General features: G+C 42.0%; 3 protein-coding genes across 3 annotated transcripts in view; 2 read left to right on the top strand and 1 right to left on the bottom strand.

Moving 5' to 3' along the window:
• The window catches only part of LOC135492960 (guanylate cyclase 32E-like), a 71,827-nt gene extending 65,559 nt beyond the window's left edge, over nucleotides 1-6,268 (top strand). The window contains exons 16-21 of the mRNA XM_064779712.1: nucleotides 763-903; nucleotides 1,369-1,492; nucleotides 3,124-3,367; nucleotides 4,166-4,264; nucleotides 4,541-4,632; nucleotides 4,831-6,268. Of these exons, the coding sequence (XP_064635782.1) occupies nucleotides 763-903; nucleotides 1,369-1,492; nucleotides 3,124-3,367; nucleotides 4,166-4,264; nucleotides 4,541-4,632; nucleotides 4,831-5,610 (1,480 nt within the window). The 3' untranslated portion in view covers nucleotides 5,611-6,268. The remainder of the gene's footprint in view (nucleotides 1-762; nucleotides 904-1,368; nucleotides 1,493-3,123; nucleotides 3,368-4,165; nucleotides 4,265-4,540; nucleotides 4,633-4,830) is intronic.
• Nucleotides 6,269-7,707: 1,439 nt separating this feature from the next.
• Nucleotides 7,708-13,058, top strand: LOC135492930 (dynein axonemal assembly factor 5-like). Its single transcript, XM_064779679.1, has 10 exons — nucleotides 7,708-8,364; nucleotides 8,592-8,834; nucleotides 9,084-9,170; nucleotides 9,356-9,588; nucleotides 9,799-10,008; nucleotides 10,246-10,389; nucleotides 10,646-10,814; nucleotides 11,094-11,392; nucleotides 11,612-11,960; nucleotides 12,234-13,058. Exons 1-10 carry the CDS (start codon nucleotides 7,731-7,733, stop codon nucleotides 12,365-12,367), a joined length of 2,502 nt encoding a protein of 833 aa, XP_064635749.1. The 5' UTR covers nucleotides 7,708-7,730; the 3' UTR covers nucleotides 12,368-13,058.
• Nucleotides 13,059-14,084: 1,026 nt separating this feature from the next.
• LOC135492924 (calcyphosin-like protein) lies at nucleotides 14,085-22,223 on the bottom strand. The gene is made up of 2 exons (XM_064779666.1): nucleotides 20,297-22,223; nucleotides 14,085-14,971 (listed from the first exon to the last, which is right to left on the bottom strand). Exons 1-2 carry the CDS (start codon nucleotides 20,658-20,660, stop codon nucleotides 14,748-14,750), a joined length of 588 nt encoding a protein of 195 aa, XP_064635736.1. The 5' UTR covers nucleotides 20,661-22,223; the 3' UTR covers nucleotides 14,085-14,747.
• Between the last annotated feature and the right edge of the window lie 231 nt (nucleotides 22,224-22,454).

Raw genomic sequence — 22,454 nt, 5'->3', positions numbered from 1 at the left:
AAATACGGTGACATTGCTGGGACCATTGCTAGATCGGCCTACCATCAGCCCATCGGGATCCTCATTTGATTTATGGCTATGCCATCATCCTGCTGAGATCAGCATCTATTGATCGAAGATGCGCAGCAAAGTGACAAATTGAAAATTGCAGCTATCAGGTCCATATTGATTGAATAATGGTTTAGTTGTGACACTGGCTGCCCACATTTAACGATCAGTATTCCAATTAGGAGGTGCTTTGATGTTTCGAGAAGATTATATTGGTATTGAGTGCCGTTGTTCTGCTTGTTGATTACGTTACCTGTTGAACTCATCGATTCAGCCCTGCATGGCTTCAGCTCTTTTGCATGGCTTTAGCTCTTTTGTGATCATTTGGTCGCTTTTTAAGTTAAGCTAGTATAATGTTTTGAGTTAGCATCGAGGCTATGATTGGTTGGACGTTAACAAGAACAAACTGGGTCTGGTGGACTTGGTGCGAAAACTGTTCCTCGTATAAGTATAAATAGTGCCAATGTATATTACCTATGATGGTAGAGAGGCATCGTTGACCTCGTGAAATATATGATTTGACCCGGGTCAACCTGGCTCCTGTCTTAAGCCTTTCTTCAAAGGCCTACTCCGTTCGAACAGAAAAATAAAAAAATACACTTGAATTTTCCAAATGTACGATACGATACTGAAAAAAGATTTCAGCGGCGACCGTACCCTAAGTGGAAGTTACATGTGAACATTCTGTCATATTCATTATTGGCTATTTTTCAGGAAAACGAATATCTTTGACAACATGATGGATATGATGGAGAAATACCAGACAAATCTGGAGAAATTAGTAGAAGAAAGAACAGAAGAATTAGTTGTAGAGAAGAAAAGGACAGAGGCCTTACTACACAGAATGCTTCCAAAGTATGGCAATTTCCTTAATGTTTTGTGTATTATTGCATCTTTTGGTACAATTTCCCATACAATACAATACAATACAATACAATTTGATATTTATAACGCGCCTTTCCAGGTCGCCCTGCTCAAAGCGCGGGAAAAAACCTCCTACTAAATACCGTAGTGTTTGAAAAGCCAGGATTTTAAAGCGGTCTTGTATGAATTGATGGTTGGGATTGATCTTATTTCAGATGGTAAATTATTCCAATCTGATAGAAAACACAAACTTGTTGTAATTCAGAAATGCACGGAGTTTGCAGTGGGCGTTTGCAGGAATGTATAGTTTTCCTAACTTTTTTTGTATATCATCCTCATGGTAATAATGGGAGAGCAGTGTTTAGAAATTTCCACAGGGTTTGTTTCTCTGTACGTATTTTAAACTTTTTCCCTCCGGCCGTCACTTACCGTATTGCCGTTTCTCTATGCCTTCAGAACTGTTGCCGATTCACTGAAGAGAGGCGAACCTGTCGTACCCGAGACCTACAACAACGTCACCATCTACTTTAGTGATATATGCGGTTTCACAGCCATGTCTGCTGGTAGCACACCTATGCAAGTAAGTTGGGAGCTGATGAAGATATAGTTTTGCTTAAAGAACTTAAAACCTATAAGCACATGCTGAAAGAAACATCCTGCAACATGGTTGTACTTCCTGTTTATCACATGTCCCCTTTTCTTTTTATTGAGACTAAGTTCACGGGACTAATTTGGAGCGGTTTCGATTTTTTTTTTCTTATTCTGACATCCGGGTTCCTTAATTTCATACTTATTTTGAGGAGTATAACCTTTTCATGCATCTTCGATATACAGACACTGCTGATTGTAATCCTAGATTTCTTTGACATCGAATTTCTTGACGTCATATCGACCAGAACTTTCCCCAAGGCAGAAACATCTCTTTTTCTCTCCCCAAACGTGTTCAATGAATGGTGTTAAGACGTTCTGATATAAAAGCCAGCGAGACAACGGAAGTATTCGTGTCAACCCCACAGTACCGGAAGTAAACGGGAGGATGTCCCTACATAATCCGGATGTCAGAAGATGTATAGTGTGGAACTAACATAAGCACAACTCGGCACGCAGGTGTGCTTGGTTTCGTTAAGATCAAAATACACACACCCTCGCAATGTGTGCCATTCTTTTGAACCAACCTAGGTTCTATTTTCATATCTATGAGGATCGTCATGTTCGCATGAGGTTAAAAATGTAGACATGCTAGATACAATGTTGAGGAAAGAATTTGGAAAAATTAACACATAATACTACATCTAGTATTTCCTTCCATCCCTAAAAATGTGCGTTCCTATTGTTCCTTGTCCTCATCCCATTTAGTCATTTTCGAGTTCTGGATTAATCATGCGGTGCTGCGACCATAGTAGTATAAACGAAAAAGCTACTAAATTGACAAAATATATAGCCTCAAGATTTGCTGTGTTGGCGATTTGTCATCGTTCATGTAACAAAAGTGTAACTGGAATTGTAGTTCAGTTTCATTTTGTGGGTCAATGTCTGACGATCCACCTCAGCATTTTGTGTGTGTATCATACACAATACCAAAAATAATGAAGCGACCCGTACCTTTGATAATACCATTATATGGGTACCTAATGTGGTGAACTAATGGACGATAATATTGGTCACATAATAACATGTCTCCTCCGGACAACAAGCATTATTTGCGTGGGAAGGGATGCGGTGATGGCAGTCAATTACCCGAGAAACGGTTTTTGATAATGGCTGATGTTGCTATCTCATCTTTGAGGTAAATTATCCAGCAGTCTATTTTACCATTGGGTCGATAATATTGTTTTTCTCAATGAATCAGGCTTTGGTTAGTACGGCGTCGACGGACTTTACACGACAAATGACAACTAGCTGAGATAAGTCATTTATATGAGCAGTGTCTACCACTAATTCCGTCTCGTACACTCTTTCGAGACTCCATAGCAACCACAGCCACGTCTATTCGTATGTGAAGTCTATCCAGTCGGTCCGGTTGTTCTTTTATCTAACACAACCCTCTCAGGAAGGCAGTAGGGATACTAGTATTTCGATTACCTCGAAAAGCGATATCGCCCTAAGCCTCTCGAAATGAAGAAAATGTGACTTGACACCTCTTTGCACTCGCCCACCCTCAGTTATTTTCTGCCCCAGAGTGTAAATATTGTGTCTCCTCTCCAATTACAGGTTGTTGATCTCCTGAATGATCTGTACACACTCTTTGACTCCATCATCGCCAACTACGACGTTTACAAGGTGGAGACTATCGGGGATGCCTACATGGTAGTCAGCGGCCTGCCTATAAGAAACGGCGACAACCATGCGGGCGAGATCGCCTCAATGTCCCTCCACTTACTCTCAGCTATCAAAACCTTCAAAATACGACACCGTCCGGACGATTGCCTCAAACTCCGGATCGGGGTCCATTCGGGTAAGACACTTTAACTAATATATACTTTTACCTCATCCATTTGCTTCACGGAGACTTGGAAGCGGAGTCTTATTAGTCGAGTGTGCTTTAAAAACTTCATGACATCAGCATCATAACATTGTATGAAGTTATGAAGTAAAATCTCGAATAGAACCATACTGTGCCCTTTCTGAAAATAGGGTGAATGTCGATCTCAAGAAAAATAGCCGGTTATCAAAAAGTGAACTACACCTCTTCATATTTCCACAACCTGTCGTGGTGTGAAAATATCAGCCTAATTCTAAACCAGTCTTTCAAGGAACCGGCTTGTCAGCGTGAATTCAACGGTCGTCGCTTTCAAGCGCACCGTATAATAAGGTAACCGCCTATACGCGAGAAAAGCTAGTAAAACGTAGACGATACGTAAATCATCAAGTCCCTTGCTTTTCCAAAGCGTTTATCAAATTTCGCACCATAATCTTTAAATTGATTTTTCCAATTACATTTTCACGATATGCTATGAAGCCAATCATGAAAGTACCGCACCGACATAATTCAAGTGGTATTACCATTTCTATTCTGATGGAAACTTTCCTTAAAATAATTTGATTTTAGTCGGAGGTGTTAAGTTCGTGACCCAATCATGAGAGGAAAAACAGAACCAACGGCGTCGAATTTAAAGCAATTTCAGACGCGCCAGGGAACCAAAAGTCTTAAAGTCGAGGCAAAATGAAGCAGTAGGGGCGTCCCCGTCTGAGATTGGAACACATTACACAAGGTTACCTGGATGCACAGTCTGTAATTAGATCTTCCTTTCAGGTTCTTGTGTTTGTGGCGTGGTTGGACTTACGATGCCGCGATACTGCTTGTTTGGCGACACCGTCAATACAGCTTCGCGGATGGAGAGTAATGGGGAACGTAAGTTAACATCAATCGTCAAGCTTTCGTGCTGTAGCTTTCGATGGAGCCATAGCATTCCAAAAGTTCATGACATACGTCACTTTTTGGTAGACGAACTGGCAAGAATTATTAAACTACTTCGTTGACTAGTTATTGGTACTGGGTCGGTTTTGTATCGAATGCCGTCATTAAGACCTCATTAGGTGTTAGAGAGCAATGTAAGGTAATTTCGTAATGGAAGAGCGATACGAAAGTTGCGTCAATTGCGTCATTATTGCTTTATTTCCGTATTAGCCTTGAAGATCCACTGCAGCAAAGAGACGCGAGACACCCTGACCAAGCTTGGAGGTTATGTGTTGGAAGAACGCGGTTTGGTCCATATGAAGGTAGATATGGTTGTCCTAACATTACCAAAAGCCTCTCAGTTACCTTACATGTATCATTGCCAACCGAATGAGGCAACGTTTAGGCAATAAATCTGGAAATTGATCGAACCGCTGAAGTGTTCGTGTGACATGGTGGTCTTGGTATGAAAACGACTGCCAAAGAGTTATGAATTGTGCAATATTTATATTTCATTTTAGGGTAAGGGTGAAGTGCTGACGTATTGGATCGCAGATGAAGAGGTCGAATACCGTCAGAAGAGGCTTCAGAGAGAAGGAACCGTAGACAGCTCTGGCTTGACGCCAACTGAACCAATAAAACGCGGCAAATACCGATCATTCGGGGGATACACAGCTCAGAACGAACTGTGCACCCCAAAAGTGAAACTACGTGGCCAGAAAAGTGATGCACCGGGGGATAGGAATATCATGAACATTATCCGTGAGATGGGTTGCCCGGAGAAATCCCCTCAGAAAAATAACGCTAAACCCGATACGCCGACGAGTCCGCGTTATCAGAACATCCTACGGGAGAATTTGACTTCCTCGAATCCGTCTCTGAAGGAACTGAGTTTTGAGAATGAGCGGCAGGGCAGTATAAAGCGGTTGAAGGCTATGTCTCGGCGGGGCTTCTCCGAGGACGAGGCCATGCGGTCAGTGAAGCGCACATCTCGGTTCAGGCCAGAGAGGGCAAGTCCCATCTTAGACAGGCCAAACTCTTTGGATGTACCACCAAGTGAGACTGACAAACTATTAGAGGAAATCGATGGAAAGAATTTAGCTGGATTAGTGTCCGAGGAGGCAAAGGATGACTCGGTGTTTGAGTCTAAGGAATCTTTAGAGTTATCTAGTACGAAAGCGCAACAAGAGAGGACTGTCAGTGTGAGCACCGAGGGTGACGCGAGCTCTCCTCGCAAGAAACATCCTAGTTCTGTTTCGTTTAATAACAAGAAGAACAAACCTATATCATCGCTTTGCTAGCTGGAGAGAGTTCGAAGTGTTACATGTGCTGTGATTTCCCTTCCACTTGTTCTCTCAGGATTAGAGTAACACGAAATTTCCACATCAGTGCCGTTTCCACGAAGTGGCGATAACTTCAAATTATAAAATAAAATACCTTCTTATGATTGGAATCGTCGAGGATTCCATTGCCAAGTGCCTCTTTTGTTAAGATAAAGTTAGGAACTATTGATAACTAGGAAGCATTCTCTAGGTAGCCAATACGCCGTTGACGCAATGAACTTGGCTGTCCAACTGCATTTTCCCTTAGCTTCATTGTGTTTTGCCCATTTTCTCAACAAGGAAAAATGGCTCTGAAAATTGGCCACTTGCCTCCTCGATTAACCCAGTAATGATCTTGTTGAAAGAGATAACGTAGGTGTGTGTTCTATATAGAATCGGGTTATATATTCACGAAGAAAACACTTTAAAGTATCAAATATAATGGTTTCCTTTAAGTGTCTGTATATCGTGCAACAACACATGAAAGATAATGTAAATATTTGTAACAAGCTTTCGGCCATCGCTGACGGTTTTTTTCGAAGTCAAGGTCCATAATTAATAATCAGAAATGGTCTAAGTGATATGCTGTATATATATTGTGTAAAACCAATAGATCATAATAAGGAAATAAATACGATAAACACCAGACATTTATTTCTTTATACTTCACCAATTAAAAAGAATTCAGCACGTTCGAATAAATAGGTTTAATCCTCCATCCCAACGATACAACTTCCTCTCCTCAGACACAGCTCAAACATTGTTATAGCGCCATGCACCCTGATTGATATGGACTCTTTCTGACGCAAAGCAAAACGCTTCTCCTCTTCTCCTTCAACAAGGGGATTGGGAAATAAGCAAAGGAGGAGCTTATCTCTGGTCTCAAGGTTCCATCAAACTTATTGCTTAAAGTGGGAAGTGGTAATGTGAAGGTAAACATGGGTTCAGACGATACGTCGGCTCAAGAGAACGATTTGATTGGTCCTCCCTCAGCAGGAGCGAAGTCATCATATACTGTTCCCGACCAAGCACCTCACCAGTAACATGATCCTTCCCTGAAACAATCGCAAGAGGAAACAATTATTGGAAAAAGGTAGCGAGGAAGCGTACCTTGAGCAATCTGCCTGTCGTGTCCCATAGTCTGGTTACTCTATAAGTGATTACCAATCTTTGGCCAGGGTGATGGGTAACCAAGTGAGGTTCCTGTTTTTTAATCCTTTAAAAATGGTGTGTATCATCCTGAGATCAGACTTTTTTTCACTCCTACGTCATATATATATTACAAAATATCGACAGGTGGAGTATATTTAAAACCATATGGTTATGCCAGGATGCCGGGTGTGTACGGACTTAGGGCGTTCTCAGGGGTTGAACCCATAATAGGCAAATAATTATGGAACTCTAATGGCAATATCCCGAGGCATGAACATTACACGATAGCCTATATATATCATTTATACATGGTACATGTATATATATACCAAACCAAACCAGGTCAGTACAGACCAGACCAGACGGACCAGACCTCATCGCTTGCGACGTCATGGAATGAGGTAGGTACCCTCGTGATGATAAGTCAAACAAGACCTGAAGACCAGACCAGATCACATTCGTGCGCGTTTACATGGCACACCAATCGAGACTAAAGAATTTAGACGTATCTGGATTGCCATCTGGACCACTCCATTTAAAGGGACAATATGGGCAGCAGCTAGGCAGGCAATATAATGTTACACGAAGTCGCCAATAGGGGTCTCTCACCTCTCGCAGTACATCGAAATGATTCATGCATGTACGAGGAATATATTTAGTGCTGAATCTGACATGACCCAGGGCCCTTAGGCATACTGTATGTGAGTAACTTGGAGATGCCCAAATTAACCCATTTGCTCCTGCCTTTAGTTCCCCTTTAATATTCTGTTTATCGTTTGTGCCCGGGGTTCGTCATCTTGACCACCAATGTTTTTGCATCTTATCAAGATTTAAAACAGCCTGTGTTTTAAAGGGAGTAGGCCTATAGACCATGAGTTCGTGAACATACTGGCTGATTTGGCGCTCCATATGTGAATCCAAAACGAGGCGTTGCGAGCGTCAACAAGATGGCGGACGGCATGAATACCACGGTGGAGGCAATTTTGCAATCAAATGCCCGGCATATCAACTGTTTAAGTGAAGATAATCGTTCAACTAGGAAACGTGCTATCGAGGGAATACGTAAAGAAACCCTAGGGCTAAATCCAAAGCCCAGCAAAGAGATTTTACAAGAGGTTTTTCAACAAATTCTAAAACCCTTGTTGAAATGCATGTCCGATCCTGTCGAAAAGAATCGAGAACTTTCCTGTGCACTTGTCTCGGATTTCCTTCAAAATATTCCTCAGCCCGTCGATTCGTTACCCTACATTGTTCCCCTTCTTGTTCAGAGACTTGGGCAACAAGAAATCATTGAAGCATCTGAAGAAATACGTTTAGATCTTGTCCGGCTTTTGGGCTTGATCATTGGCTTTGCTGGGAAAAACAATAGTGTTTATTTGGATGACATGATGAAAATATTGCAGCGGACAATTGTTGACCCGTATCCAGAGGTAAAGAAGGAGAGCTGTAAATGTGCTGCTGTGGTGGCAAAACTGGTTCCAGAGCACTTTCATATGCAGTCGGAGTCGCTTATCAAACCATTGCTACAGACATTATCCCATCAACACTCAAGAGTGCGCTCATGTGTAATTGAAACAATTGGTAAGATAGTTTCTACATTTCTCTTTTAGTTGTCAAAGTTTTCTCAAGTAGGCCTACTTACTACTTGTCATTTAACAATTGTTTGTTTATAGAATGTCATTGACGTATCAATCTAGTGCTACAATTTGAAGCCCTGAGCTAGCAATGGCCTATTTTAGTTGTTAATTTAGTGTATAAATTTTCATTATTTTGTGGCTATAATTACTAAATGTCTTTCCTTTCTCTAGGTTCTGTTATCCAATATGGGAATGGGAAGTCAGTTGATGATGTTGTGTCACATCTTGCCCAGCGCCTTTTTGATCAGGCTCCAATGGTGCGGAAGGCTGTCACCACCGTGGTTGGAAATTGGCTGCTGGAGCTTCCCGATCGGTACTCTTTTTGGCACAAATTGATTCCACTTCTCTTGACCAGCATGTCTGACGAGTTGCCAGAGATTCAGCAACTCGCTGATGCATTATGGCATGATATTGGTGAGTTCAGTTTATCACTATATAGATGAACAGGTAGAGTGGAGGACACACCTATACTGAAGACTCTCTTGACATTATCATCATCATATGAATTTGGGCATGGAGTTGATTGGTATATTTCAGATCAGATCAGTTTATTGTCATTTAAAATCTGAAACTACTCAAGGTGAGATATCAAAATTGCAGTTATAAAACCAAAGATAAAGTTAAGACAGTTAACATGTCACTAGATTTTTTTCTTGATTTCAGGAATAAGATTTGAACATGAGAATGAGGAAGATTTGAAAGAGAAGTTGGACTTCATCAGAGCAGACCCAGAACATTACCCTGCCGGAGGTGAGACTAATGATATGTGGCTCCTCACCTGAGATTAGAGATGTTTTGATAATCCAATCATCTATGTGTACATACTGAAGCCAATTACAATTAAACTTTATGTAGCCCTCCTTGTAAAAAGTGCTATTGAATTTGAGTTTTGTATGCCTGACACCATAGCTAGCAGTATATTTCTTTTATTTTAGTTGAAAGACCAAACCTTGGTTGCCGCACGCTGATGTTCAGAAACATCTCAAAAATCCTTCCAGCCCTAGTGAGAGATCTGAGCGACTGGGTTGTGGGGACAAGAATCAAGTGTTCAGCCCTATTATATCATCTTGTCCTAAACAATGAGGATTATGTGACTCAGCACATGGAGGTCCTGCTGAATGGCCTGTACAAAGGATGTGGTGATGAAGAGAAAGAGGTTGTCATGAATGTAAGGGCCTTTAGATTACAGTCATCAAATTTAGAAAATGGTCATGTTGAGGTAAAGTGTGATGGCCCTGGGGTTGATTGTTACTACATGTAGGTACTGCGCTGAAGAGAAATGTCTATGTGTTTACCTCTTTCTGAATACTTTTAAAGACACATATCATTGCCAACTGCAATTTCGTTCTGTTAATTTTCTGTCTTATATCTTTTTTAGACTGTCAAAGCTGCTGAGTTAGTCGGTTATTTTGTAGAGCCTGAAGTCTGGTGTAAACTTGTGCTGCCGGCTGTCAAAACTCACCAAAACTACAACACGTTGATGGTGCTGGCAGCAATCATAAAGGGATGCCAGAAAGCAAAGATCCAGCCTTTCATTCAAGTTATTGCTGCTACCATTTCCGTTCCAGATGTTAGTCAGACAAACCAGGTTAGTGAACAATGTTTTTCGTTGATTGATGCAAATGTGTAACTCACATTCACTAAGGTAACTCACTTTTCATTGTGTAATTTCACAGATATGATTGAAGAAACCAAATGCTATTGAGTCATGGGGCATAAGTATGTAATCTACACACGTATACAATGTAGATCCCTGTATCTGATAAAACCTCCCTGATATCAAAGCGTCCTACTTTCTATCTTCATTTGACATTTTCTGTTTCAGGCGAATGTCCAACTCCAGCTGATAGACTGTGTAGATTCTCTTACAACCATTGCTGGTGAGATGTGTAAGCCTGAGAGCATGCAGCTGTTCACCGTTCTCATCACTGTCCTTGCTCTCCAAGCTGGCGATGTGATCAAGGAAAGGGTAAGAACACTTGTATCAAAACTCTGAACCCTCACTGGCACAGTCGAATTTTGCCCAAAATAAAGCATTGTTTTGTTGTTTCAAGTCAATCTGTAGAATAGTTTGTACTTAACAATGAAGAAAACACTTAAATACTGCAGTGAAGAAAGTTTAGACAGAAGATTAAGTCTAAAAATGCTGCAGAAACTAGGACATCATACAATGGTCCATGTTTTAATTCAATCTATTACATGTACATTTTGTTCTTTTTTTAAAGGCCCATGCAAGTCTTCAGAAGCTGGCTGTCGTCCAAGGTTTATCTGAAGTCCAAAACCTCTATGCCCTCCATGCTAAAACCTTACTAGAACGATGGTCTGATGACTATCCCATGTGGAACATCCATTCCATTGACAGACAGATCTTTGATGCTCTCCTAATTGACTCTGGTAAGAACAGGGGATGTGAAATTGTTCTGAAAGTGACTGATTTATCTGTCCTCAATTACTGGCAGCGCTGAATTTTGTCATTGGCCATTATAAACCATTTTCCATGAGTGTCATTCCCTTCTGAAATGGAAATAACTCCTCTCAACTTGGGTCCATGGCAAATTACAGATTGAACTGGAAATCGTGCTGATAGAACTCGGCATTGGGTAAATAAGATGTGATATTACCCTACAATTACCTGGAGCTTGTTACCGGTAAACTGTGATTACTTATTTCCAGGTCCTGTTGTTGGAGAGCTACTTGATATCATCGTTCCAATGTTCACTGCCAACCTAAAGACGGAAAAAGACGCAGAAGTCAGGTTGAAGTTCTTCTCCTTATTATCCCGCCTCATCATGAACGCACCACAGTCTGTTGATTCCCAGAATAGGTTTGCTGACTTTGCCGTTGTTGTCGTGCGGGACATGATCCTGCCAAATTGTGTGTGGCATGCGGGCAGAGTTGCTGGTGCAATCCGCACAACGGCCATTTCCTGTCTTTGGGCCATTCTTCAGAGTGGAGTTCTGGATAAGGAAAAGGTATGTCATATTCCACTTCAGCAAATCAATTGAAAGACGATAATTTCCTTTGATCATCAGTTCGTCGATTTATCTGTAGATGGCAGCTCAATCTCTCCTTGGAACCTGGTCATATTGTCCTCAATAAGATACGTTGATTGTGACTTTGTCTCTAATTTCTTCTCAATAACAGTTGTCCGAAATTATTATTTCACTGAAATTGTGTTGTCATTGTTTCAGCTGATTACTATCCTGCCTGAACTGGTCACCCAGCTCCTAACCCTCATGGATGACGATAACAAGAGTACTCGCCTCGTTGCCTGCCGAGTCCTCACAAGAATCTTCAACGCTGTAGGAACAGCTATTGACCAACACCGCCTGCACAATCTCTACCCAGAGCTCCTGAAGCGACTAGATGACAGCAGTGATGACATTCGCGTAGCAGTGTCTAAGACATTTACGGCCTATTTCCAGTGTTTTGACACTGGTTTTGATGTCGGTCTATATTCTGCTCACCTGGAAGCTATTTACAAAGGACTATTAGTGCATTTAGATGATCCTGATCCAAAGATTCAAGAGTCTATACTAGGTAAGACCTGTCATGATTGCTGAGGTCGCTATTATCCGCAAGGACATGTACTTTTCATTTGCCAGTGCCATTTCATCAAAAAGATAACAACATACCTTGCCTTCGGGGAAAGAAAGTTGCTCGCAAAAGCCCATTCTTTTCAAAATTGACCATGAATTGACTGGGTTATTCTGGAAAATGACCCCCTCTCTGAAAATCCTGTCTGCGCCTGATAACTTGGATGAGTAAACATTAGATACCTTCTCTGAACTTCATGATTATCTTCCATTGCAGATGTCCTGAAAGAAGCTGCCAAGATCAAGCCTGCACTTCTGAGTACAGAAATTGACTCTGTCAAACATAAACATCGGACATCTAAGTACTGTGATTCTTTGACGGATTTCATGAAGACACTCAGTGTCCAGTAATGGGACCTGACTTTAGATCATTTGCTGGCAACCAGAACCTACAGTTGAAGCTCCCTTGGTGGACCCCTCTGTTAGCAGGACACTCTCCCTATATAGGACACTAACTTTAGTCCAGAGTTGGCTGTTTCTGTTCAATATGACTTGACCTCTGTGGTCAGGACACCTCTCTTTTATAGATAGCATTTGCCAAGGGTGTCTTTAATTGGGAGGAGGTTCTGCTGACCTGCGCCACCGTATGACAGTTTGTGACGGAGTACCCAGATCTGGTGTTTAAGACTGCATCGTAATCTTCATAGGATAGATCCAAAGTATTTAAAAGACCATGTCCACTGGAGTTGAGTGTATATTACGAAAGAGATTGTGCATGATTGTCCTTTGTCTTTATGTGAATCGGATGTACTTCCAGATACTTGACTGATATTGGTATTGTAGTGTACTGAATTGGCATAAAATGCCGTACTAAGACAGCTTGTCTTCCTGAATTGTCGACATGATACTCAAAAAACTATTGGCTAACAGATGTGATACATAGCACAAGATTTGAATAATAAGAAACTGTAAAACCTGTCGTTCTTTCTGTCCAGAATTTGCAAAAAGGGTAAGAGTGGTGATGGCAGTGTATTTGGATTACATGTACCCACAATGTACTTCAGATTTTGTTATTCAGTGAATAAAGCAAAGATTTTCTCAAGTTTTGGTTGTGCAATTGAATTATCTCGACCTTGTCCACCACATCGGCAGGACCATTCGTGTGCCTACTGACGTGGTCTTGGACCTCTTTTGGCACAACTTCATAATCTGCAAGAGTTATCGACGAGACGATCCAGCGATCCATGTGAAGAGGTGTGGAGAACTGTTTGCAATCCACATTACTGAGAGGACTACACTATTCTATCAGAACATTGTCTTTGGACAGCCTAAACGGTGCAGGAAGTGATGCACTCATTCAATAGTCCATTCGCCAATATCGATCTGCCCACTTCTGTCAGCTTGCACAAGGGAAATGTTTGACACATCTGTTCCTATGACAGGCCTGGGACTACCCGCGACGTCTTTGTCAGTTGTCCTGGCAGATTGTGACTAAACGTCTTCCGCTGTGTGACTAGGATGTTCTTCATGTGGTGCGAGTCGGACTACATTACCTCTCATATGCGTGAAAGCATAAAATTGTAGAACTTCCCATGAAATGAAAGATGATGCGGACATCCTCGTTACGCCCCTGACCTGTTGCCACTATTGTTCCCCGTGGGAGAAAATTGCACGTTGTCTCTCTCCTCTCGTGATCTGACCATTAGCTATCGCGCGAGCAAGATCTGGATAGTTTTCCGGCTGTAAAATCCTCTAGACGTCGATGTGATGGGATATCCAGACCTCCAACAAAATTGGTCTCAGGCTTGTGTTCGGTGATGGCTTAATGAGCACTGCTAATGAGTCGCCGAGCTTATGGTAGTGATCTTGCTATGAGGACATTCAGTTCCCCAGAGTTCTTGTAGCTATTTTTTACTTGACGGTGAGTCATTAGGTATCGGCCTACCACCACATATCGACCTATATCATCGTAGCATACAAGCCCGGAACACAAATTGATTAAGCAACGGTAGTCCCATTAAAGAGCGAAGTGAGAGTTGATGTCCCATCATTGCCCTCACTACTCGACCATGGGCGTCGGTTCAGAAACCTAAGCACTCTTCTGTCACAACACCATGGAACTACAATCTGGAATTCTCATTTTATTGCTTTTACATATAAGAGCAGGTGACAGCTGGTTCACAATACAATCTGTCATTGATCAGTATTGCGCGAATGCAAAATATTAATTACGGCAATATCCGAGGATGAAGAATGACGACTTGACTGGTCAGATTGGTCTTCTTATTAGCAACTGAACAGAACAGAGAACAGATCGTATATCAAGAGTCTGTTACAAAACGATAAAAATGTCTGGACATATAATTTCCAAGTAAAAACGCTACTGCCTTCGCTGCCGGATAGAAAGTTGGATGGAAATGAGTATAGTTAAATGCATGATATCGCTGGACTGCGGACCGGTGTAACATTTGTCAGTGTTTCCAATACTTCAGTGCTCTCCTATGTTTCCCTGTCTACGGAATAAGGCGACCAATACCCCAACAACAACCATTTGAGACTTGATCTATTGGAAAAATACTCACACTCAGATACACTCGAGCTCGCACTACTAGTCTGTGGTTGTTCCCAATGTTTCTATCGGGTAGCTGAAGAGACCATGAATTTTCAATTGGGATCTTTAAGCGTTCCCAAACACACACTCGGAAACGGAAACACTCAAAAACGTTACACCAGGACGGCGGGTTGGTCTAATATTGGACAATGAGCGAGTTCAACTAATGTCTGCTCTGCACTATTTCAGTCCCCAACAAGACCTCATCATGAGGTCGAAATAGCAATCTTCCTCAATGGTCGAGCTGACTCCAGAGTAGTAAGCCAGGAATTCGTCCCGAGTCACTATGCCGTCGATGTCCTCGGGGGTGTCGAACGTGTTGAGGAAGCTCACCAATACCTGCTCCTCCGTCCATTCCTCCGCGAGAAACTTGGGATGTCGTCTCACATGTTTACGGAATTCGCCTGGAATGAGAGCAAGGATGACAGCGAGTTACTAGTATTTTAGGTGATTGGTGTTGGGTGATGATGATAATTGCAACGAAGTGACTAGCAGGGTGCTTCTATGTCTTCGGCTTATCATCCGTTCATTCCCCTGGCGTATCCGACAGTTCCTGGATTTGCCAGCAACCGTCTATATAAAAAGCATCATCATGCGGTCTAGCCAACGATGTGGTCTGGTGGCAGGAAGCTGCCATCCCTGCCACTGTTTGGCCGGGTGAGATGAGCGTTAAAGGGAGTCTGTTGGCACTGAGGGACCACTTGAGGCCAGATTAAAGTTACATGAGGTCGCTAAAAGGGACCTCTCTAAGTTTATCGAAACTATTCACGCTTGTACGAGGAATAGACTTATCTCCCTATATTGGTCACCTGACCTCGACCAATTTGACTCTCAAGCTCCTATTGCCTATAGCGCCCCTTTAATAGCTATATGACTCACATTATCGCCGATTATTAGACTAGAGCGAAAAGCAAAATAATTCTCATTAAATGTGGCGTAAAACATATTAGACCCGCATAACGCTGTTCCATGGAATTGCAGATGAATCACAAATGGGAGATGAACGCTGTACATTCGTGTATGAATACTGAATATGTATACCATTGATGGTTCGTAGTAAAAGTCACATTGACGCCACAAAGGCCATTAACTGCAGTGATCCTCAAAATATAAGCGCTCAACATGATACCTTATCATGACTAGATGCCCGGAAATCCCGATAAGGAGGATTTTGTTGTCGTGTCAAAACTAACGTGGTGCCGCGTATTTTGACGTCGGGGTTTAGGGCTTTTTCCCCTCAAAGCAATGGGCATCTTCAATACAACTAGCCACGCCATATAACATGATTTCCACAGCTCTGCTTCAATCCACCTGCATATTTAGGCGTATGACCCAGCTTGCCTTCAGCCCACCTTGCATACCTGTGCTTGACTGCAGGCTACCCGGGCCTTCATAACTCATCTGCTCATTGTGAAAGTGTATCTGGCAGAAATAACCAAGGTGTAGGGCCTTCCTCTTGTATCAGCTTACAACACTTCCTAGTGTTAGCATTCCTTTGACTTCCTCCACTATTTCATTTTGTTTGGGGTTGTTTGACAAATAGTTCCGGTGCGAATATCCCAAGACCCGTGCTAGCAAATATGGATGGTTAGTCCTGGACGTCACTTAACCAAAAAGGAAAGTTATTGAACCTTCGGCGAAGAAGGAAAGGCGGCTGCTGATTGTATAGCGAATCGCTTGAAGACATACAGCCGAAGTGAACAACTACAAGTGTTATTTAGTTTCCAGACCAGATTGTATACCAGAATAAACAGCTGTAACATCTTCTTCTATTTCTTCGAGATAATTCCCCCACTCAACCCTTGCCAACTTTGTCACTGCTCAAAACCATTATACCATGTTAAAGGGAGACTACGGCAAGAGTGGTGTATACGTCTGATTACATAATACAGAGTCGTCGATAAGGGTCTCTCTTACCTTAATAGTACTTCGAAACTATTCACGTTTGTTCAAGGAATGCATTTATCGATGAATCAAACGAGACTCAACAGTGCATTTAGTCACCCGAAGATCACCAATTTCCCCTAGCCACTGCCTATAGTCCCCTGCAGGCGCCTGCCTATACCCCCCCCCCCCCGGCCTTGCCTTACACCACGGCCAATGACGGCGGCACCCGTCATTCTGGTCATGTACATGTACGCATGCAGCTCATATAACTACCATTCCAAAATTTTATGCATATTTCAGATGGATTCATTGCCACAGTACGAGCCTGATGCGTGGTTGTGGAAATCTATCGCCGTCAAATTCCAATTACTCCGGCATTCAACTCCCGTCTTCTCCATGGCTACCAGACCAGGCGTGGTCATGATATAGCCTCGGCTGGCAGCGTGTTTGGTATAGCGACTGTATAAGATATACACTTAAAAAAAACCGTTATCATGATGATAGCTGCGTATCGTCATATTTGTTAGCTTATCCAGAAATTGCATGGTAGGGGTTTAGTGTTTGACGGCCAACAGTTTGCTCAGTAAATATGCATCATCCTAAATTGCCCAATCATCGGGAAATCGGCCGCTACCTTTTATTTGTTCGCGTTGCCATGTCACGGTTTTGGATTATCACCCATAAAAAATGACAAAACACAATATTCTAATCTCGTGAGCCAGCGATAAGTCTTTTCAAACGCACTGAAGTATTCTTGACCGTTTGTATGCAACGCATTGATCAGATGGTGCATGGCGTCATTTCGATTGTCAGCTTCGCGAGCGCATCACCCATGCACCAGTGCGATATCGTTCTTGCATAACTAATTGCGTGCAAATATTTTTCAATGTTTCAATGGGGACTATGACAATGCGATTATAAAACACTGTGTACATTTTATCTAGGTCTAAGTCAGTAAATGCTTGAATCCATTATACAAATGTACTTGCAGAAACAGCTATCTGTTTTGTAGTGCTAGGCCATATATGTTAGATTTTTTCGATTTGGGATTGACTGAAACTTTAAGGAGCTGTGCCTTGGACATTGCATTCTTCTGCATATCTGATCAGAGACCCTTAATGAAAATAGGCTATGCAGATACGTGATACAAGTCAGCAACAAAAACAGACCATCAATAGGAGATCAATACTCATTAAATACCTTGATCTGCATTCATATGAAAGCTTTTAAAGAAAGCCTCCTCGTGCTGCTACTAATCCAGCCCATTATATCAGAAAGCTGGATGCCTACGGAACACGGATATGGTTTCCTTTCACTAGCCTGCAACCATAACTTATACTTTACCACAGAGTGCTCGCAATAATATGTCACGACGATTTACATTGACTTCAGTTTTCTTTTTGTTACACGATACCAAAGACTCTCGAACAATTTAACGATACAACGTATCATCATCATCCTTCATTGTCTCATCAGCGGATGGGTACATCAGTAGCCTACTCAGCTCAACGACACAAAGTGTTTACCGGATACAAATGTGATTAAATTTTTATGCGTTGAACCCGTTGAGGGAACTTGAACCGTTGAAAGACCCATCACAGAAAGAACCACGTTGAAATTAAAAGCAACGTGCGAAAATTGATTCCAAACTTGGTATTTATCATCAAAGAGGGAAAACCGACATCGCCAATTTGGATGTTATGGTTAACCTCGACTAAAAATCCACCCGAAGTGAAAACTTAGGTGTTTGCAAAACTGCGTTTTGGAAAAAATGATTGAAACCACGATGCGAAAGACTTCCGAAGGTAACCTGATGAAGGTTTACATATCCTGGTTGGGAATGTGAATGTAAGACAGGTAAAACAACAAACAGTTACCCCTTGCTTATCGTGCTAAATGGACAGTTATCCCCGGCTTACAAGCCAAATAGACAAGATCGTGGAAATGAACGATAACCCTTCACCATTTACAATCGTTAGGTGAGATCAAGCATTTCATGTAAACGACATACATGTACATATACAACGTTATATCTCATCTTAGCTATACACCCTGGCGGAGAAGCAGGTTCGGCCGGCTAATAAACGGTCGTCCACTGTTTCGATGTAAGGTGCGACTGTGAGAGGATGGGAGCCTGTCTCATCCAGGCAATTTTGTATTAGGAATAGATGGGTATTCACAAAATATGTATAACATTACCAGTTCAGTTGGTTGTTCATTTGAAGGAGCGGGTAACCACGATTGATTTATTGCACTGACACAGGTAATCATAGTAATATATCGCCTGCGTATCCAAACCTGGTAGTATTCACATATACGATTTGAATACGTTAACTACTAGATGTTACAATTTTGAATCAATGCTCTCTTGGGCCATATGTCACCGTTAACCGGACGGAGAACAAGCAGAAGGAACAAACATCTCAGTAATGCACTCGGATGATCAATATATTCCCATGCAACACACCTTAGAGTGGGATTCAGATGGATAATAATCAATACATTTGTTTATAACGTGACTCTCAACACTAGAGTCAAGATGTATAAGACAATGTGGCGCAATTCTACCACGTTGCTTTTGGCGACCAACGAGATGGATGAGCTTTTACTGATAAGGCAATCAAGCGGTAGCGTGATAGATATTATTAACATGGGCCTCAGTAACATTTCTAGATGAGCACCAGGGATTCATCTTCAGTGATAATGATCTGTGGGAGTACAATCCTGATCATGATCGCCTACATGAATTATGTACATAACATTGCTAGAATGAAAGTATAATGCATTAGCCGAGACTGATCAATTCAGTACCCAGCGTAAAAACCCATTAAAGATGCTTTATGCCAGCAGCTCTAAGCTCGCTAGTTTTCTTAATGACCAACAGGTGCACATTCCCAAGCCAAGGTCATCCGCAACATCAGCGAATGAAATCTATAAATCTAACCGATCATCGCCTGTTTCCCTAAATCAATCATCCTTCGTGCCTTCTTCTAACGAGAGTCAGACCCTGGCGGCTTGTTACACTTTTCTGTCTCTGGCTTCACCTGTGCCGATAACTTTGAGCTCAAGTAACCTATCCCAGCGGGCAGGAAGAAATATCCGTGTTGTTTATTAACTTCCGACAAACACGAAATTCTACCCAACTAATGAATTAAAAACTTAATCGACAAAGTGTAATCTTTCCAATTTTCGAGTTGGCTATACAGTTAATTTTAGGCGCTGTGAGGGTCTTTAACTACCCACCAAAATTCTTTTTAATCATGAATCCCAAAAAGTGTTACCCTACCTCTAATTGCCAAGGCCCCGTTTTCAGGTTATAGGTACAGCAAATTTCTGTTGCTATTCATTGCTACCATTGAAGTGTTTCTGTTGCTATTAATGGCTTCCAATTGAAATTCTTTTGGATGTTGTTAAACCAATTGGAATACTTTCCGTTACCGGTATCTTCCTTGCTGATTTACTTATCCCGAAGCGCTGATATCACAGTGGCAGAAAAAGCATGTTTTCAATTTGAAAAACGACGAACTTGGTGCACTTGTCGAAGTGAACGAAGGTTCACAAAACCATTAAAATCCCAAAGGATCTGATAGCATTCTCTCAGCAGGAGACCAGAGGTTGCATCCTTGAATGAATACAATAAAAGTTTATACTGCCAAGAAGCCTGTGGGAAGCATTGCACTAATGCATTTTCCAATAGCCTCATTGTGGTTTTTGCCCGCGCTTGGTAAAACGCAAAAGAACGCAGTTGACCACACCCTTCTGCACAGCAGCTTCAATTGAGACGAGCTCTTTATATGAAGTGAAACGTGGGCCTACACCCGCCCCATGGCAATTCAACCTACCTTTCAAGTCATCGACCATCAGCCTTCCATCTCCAGTGTGGTCAAGATGCGAGAAGACCTCGTTTGTCACATTAATCCGACTCTGTGCCATCGGTGGACGGAGCTTCTGAAGAAATTCACTAAAGTCAACGCAACCATTCTGGTCCTTGTCAAAAATGCGAAAAAGAGTCTGGATTTGTTGTTCGTTGAATCCGACACCGAACTGCTTTAGTCCGCCAGAGAACTCGTGGTAATTCAGATGCTTTGAGAAGTCTTTGTCAAGTCCTCTGAAAAGTGCTCCAAGGCCTTTGATGCCGGCCACACCTTTGCTTAAGCAGTATGTCCTGAGGTATTCGATCTCTGGCTCGTCCTTCTGATGAGGCATGGTGACACTTGTCTGTTTTCGAAAACTCGTCAGCGTGAGGAATGCAGATTAAGCAGCGAGCACAATGCAGCTGCACGTGTTATTGCTTTTTCTATGGTTCAAAGCAAAAGCAGCAATTCCGGTAACGCCCTCAGTATTCACCTCACGAACTTCCTACAACGGCTTTTCCTGTGAAAGTGACGAAAGCTTAACACGGACGGTCTTAATAATATTGATGGATATCGTCACTGAAGAAGTAATGGTACCGAAAGACTGTTTGAATTTGCAGGTAATGGATGTTTTATATCTTAGAATTTAAAGTCTGTCCTTTCGCAATTTTAATACTGTAAAGAGTATAGCATGGTTGATGGTCCCGAAAAGGTACTATACTATTCGATTATTCACATCCAGATCTCTATAGTATCAAACCAGTTCAAACGCACATGCAGGTTCGTGCTTGATCGCGATTCACTCTTACTATTCGACATCATCCGCAATTGGAGGCATCTATCGACTGTCCGATTCTAGAATTGCATCAGCCATAAAATAGTCACCGAAACGATCGTCAACAAAACGTTACACGAACAATACAGGTAACTGCCGCGGAGTTGGAAAAGCGATTGGTCCCTGGATTCAGAGAAACTCGGTTTAAAGGTTAGTCCGGGTAATTGTGCCTGGGGTGAGTAGATAAAATTTGATATCGAGATAATGAGACCATCAATCACAGGTGTTTGGCTGGTCGGTCGTGTTCCATCGAATCATCCCGGCGTGCTGCCGATGTAAATAACGGGTATGATTTTTGTTGACAACATAACCTATTAATCCGACATGAATTCTAGATACCGTCTCCAGAGAAGTGATGATGGCGTCAATTATTTCATGCATCATATATATAGATGTAATTCCGTGGGTTAGAATCTGAACGATTTGTTGAAGGTCTTGTTGAATGAACCTGCAGGTGAATCTGCCAATAATCAGATCAGAATACGGTCATCCTAAAATGTCGCTGTCCTGCATTAAACCCGATTGGTAGTCTTATTCCATGTCCATCCGTCCCCTGTTCAGGCATGAGATGAGAAGCTATTCCTGACTACACTAGCGTGCTATCCAGGTATTGATCGTGGACCTGGCTATAAAACAACCGAGTCCATACTGATAAATTGATCAGCGACACTCGATATTGCACTCAGATGAGCAATATAATAGATTTATGAGCACAGACAATAGAAGCGTTTAGGCGAGAGGAACATGAGCCTGATTACCGAGTTTAGGTTGGACTGCAATCTTTTTATAAGGGTTTAGGTCGTTCGTTAGCAGCTGCATTTGGATCACCAGTCCAAGAGGGAAGCATGCTCGGCGTCGTCGCTTTACACATCCTGGAATACCATAGTCTTAATTCTGGACTCACCTCAAGCTTCCTTCTCGCGTGATGGCTTAGATACACACTCGCCATCTCATGTTGGATCGTTGAACAAACTGCAGTCAGGCTATCGGCCTATATACTCCAGGTTAAAACCTTGTCATGAGAGTTCGAACTCCAAAGAGAGCAATTTATGGGTGATGCTTATCATATCGATAAGAAGCGTCAGCAGCTACGAACTGTGCCCCCTTACTTCCTCCAAGCTCTGTTTACCGACATTGACAGACACATCATCTTTATTTATCAACGCAAAGGTTCATGAAGGTCAATCAAACTATAGGTCTATGTAATTATTGGTGGAACTCGTCTTCATCATCAATGTTCAATCAATATGATTTCCTGATGTATCTGGGACACAGGAGATAAATTGTTGTCCTACTCCATCTGTCTGAGAA

Source organism: Lineus longissimus, chromosome 1 (genome assembly GCF_910592395.1).
Source record: "Lineus longissimus chromosome 1, tnLinLong1.2, whole genome shotgun sequence".
Taxonomy (NCBI): Eukaryota; Metazoa; Nemertea; class Pilidiophora; order Heteronemertea; family Lineidae; genus Lineus; species Lineus longissimus.
This window is presented reverse-complemented; position numbering and strand designations above follow the sequence as displayed.

Bases quoted from the DNA above. Each gene is read 5' to 3' on its own strand.
- LOC135492924 (XM_064779666.1), bottom strand. From the start codon at position 20,660: ATGCCTCATCAGAAGGACGAGCCAGAGATCGAATACCTCAGGACATAC. The intron at 14,972-20,296 runs GTAGGTTGAATT...CTCTCATTCCAG, and splicing joins GATGGTCGATGACTTGAAAG to GCGAATTCCGTAAACATGTG.
- LOC135492930 (XM_064779679.1), top strand. From the start codon at position 7,731: ATGGCGGACGGCATGAATACCACGGTGGAGGCAATTTTGCAATCAAAT. The intron at 10,390-10,645 runs GTAAGAACACTT...CTTTTTTTAAAG, and splicing joins GCGATGTGATCAAGGAAAGG to GCCCATGCAAGTCTTCAGAA. The intron at 11,393-11,611 runs GTATGTCATATT...TCATTGTTTCAG, and splicing joins GAGTTCTGGATAAGGAAAAG to CTGATTACTATCCTGCCTGA.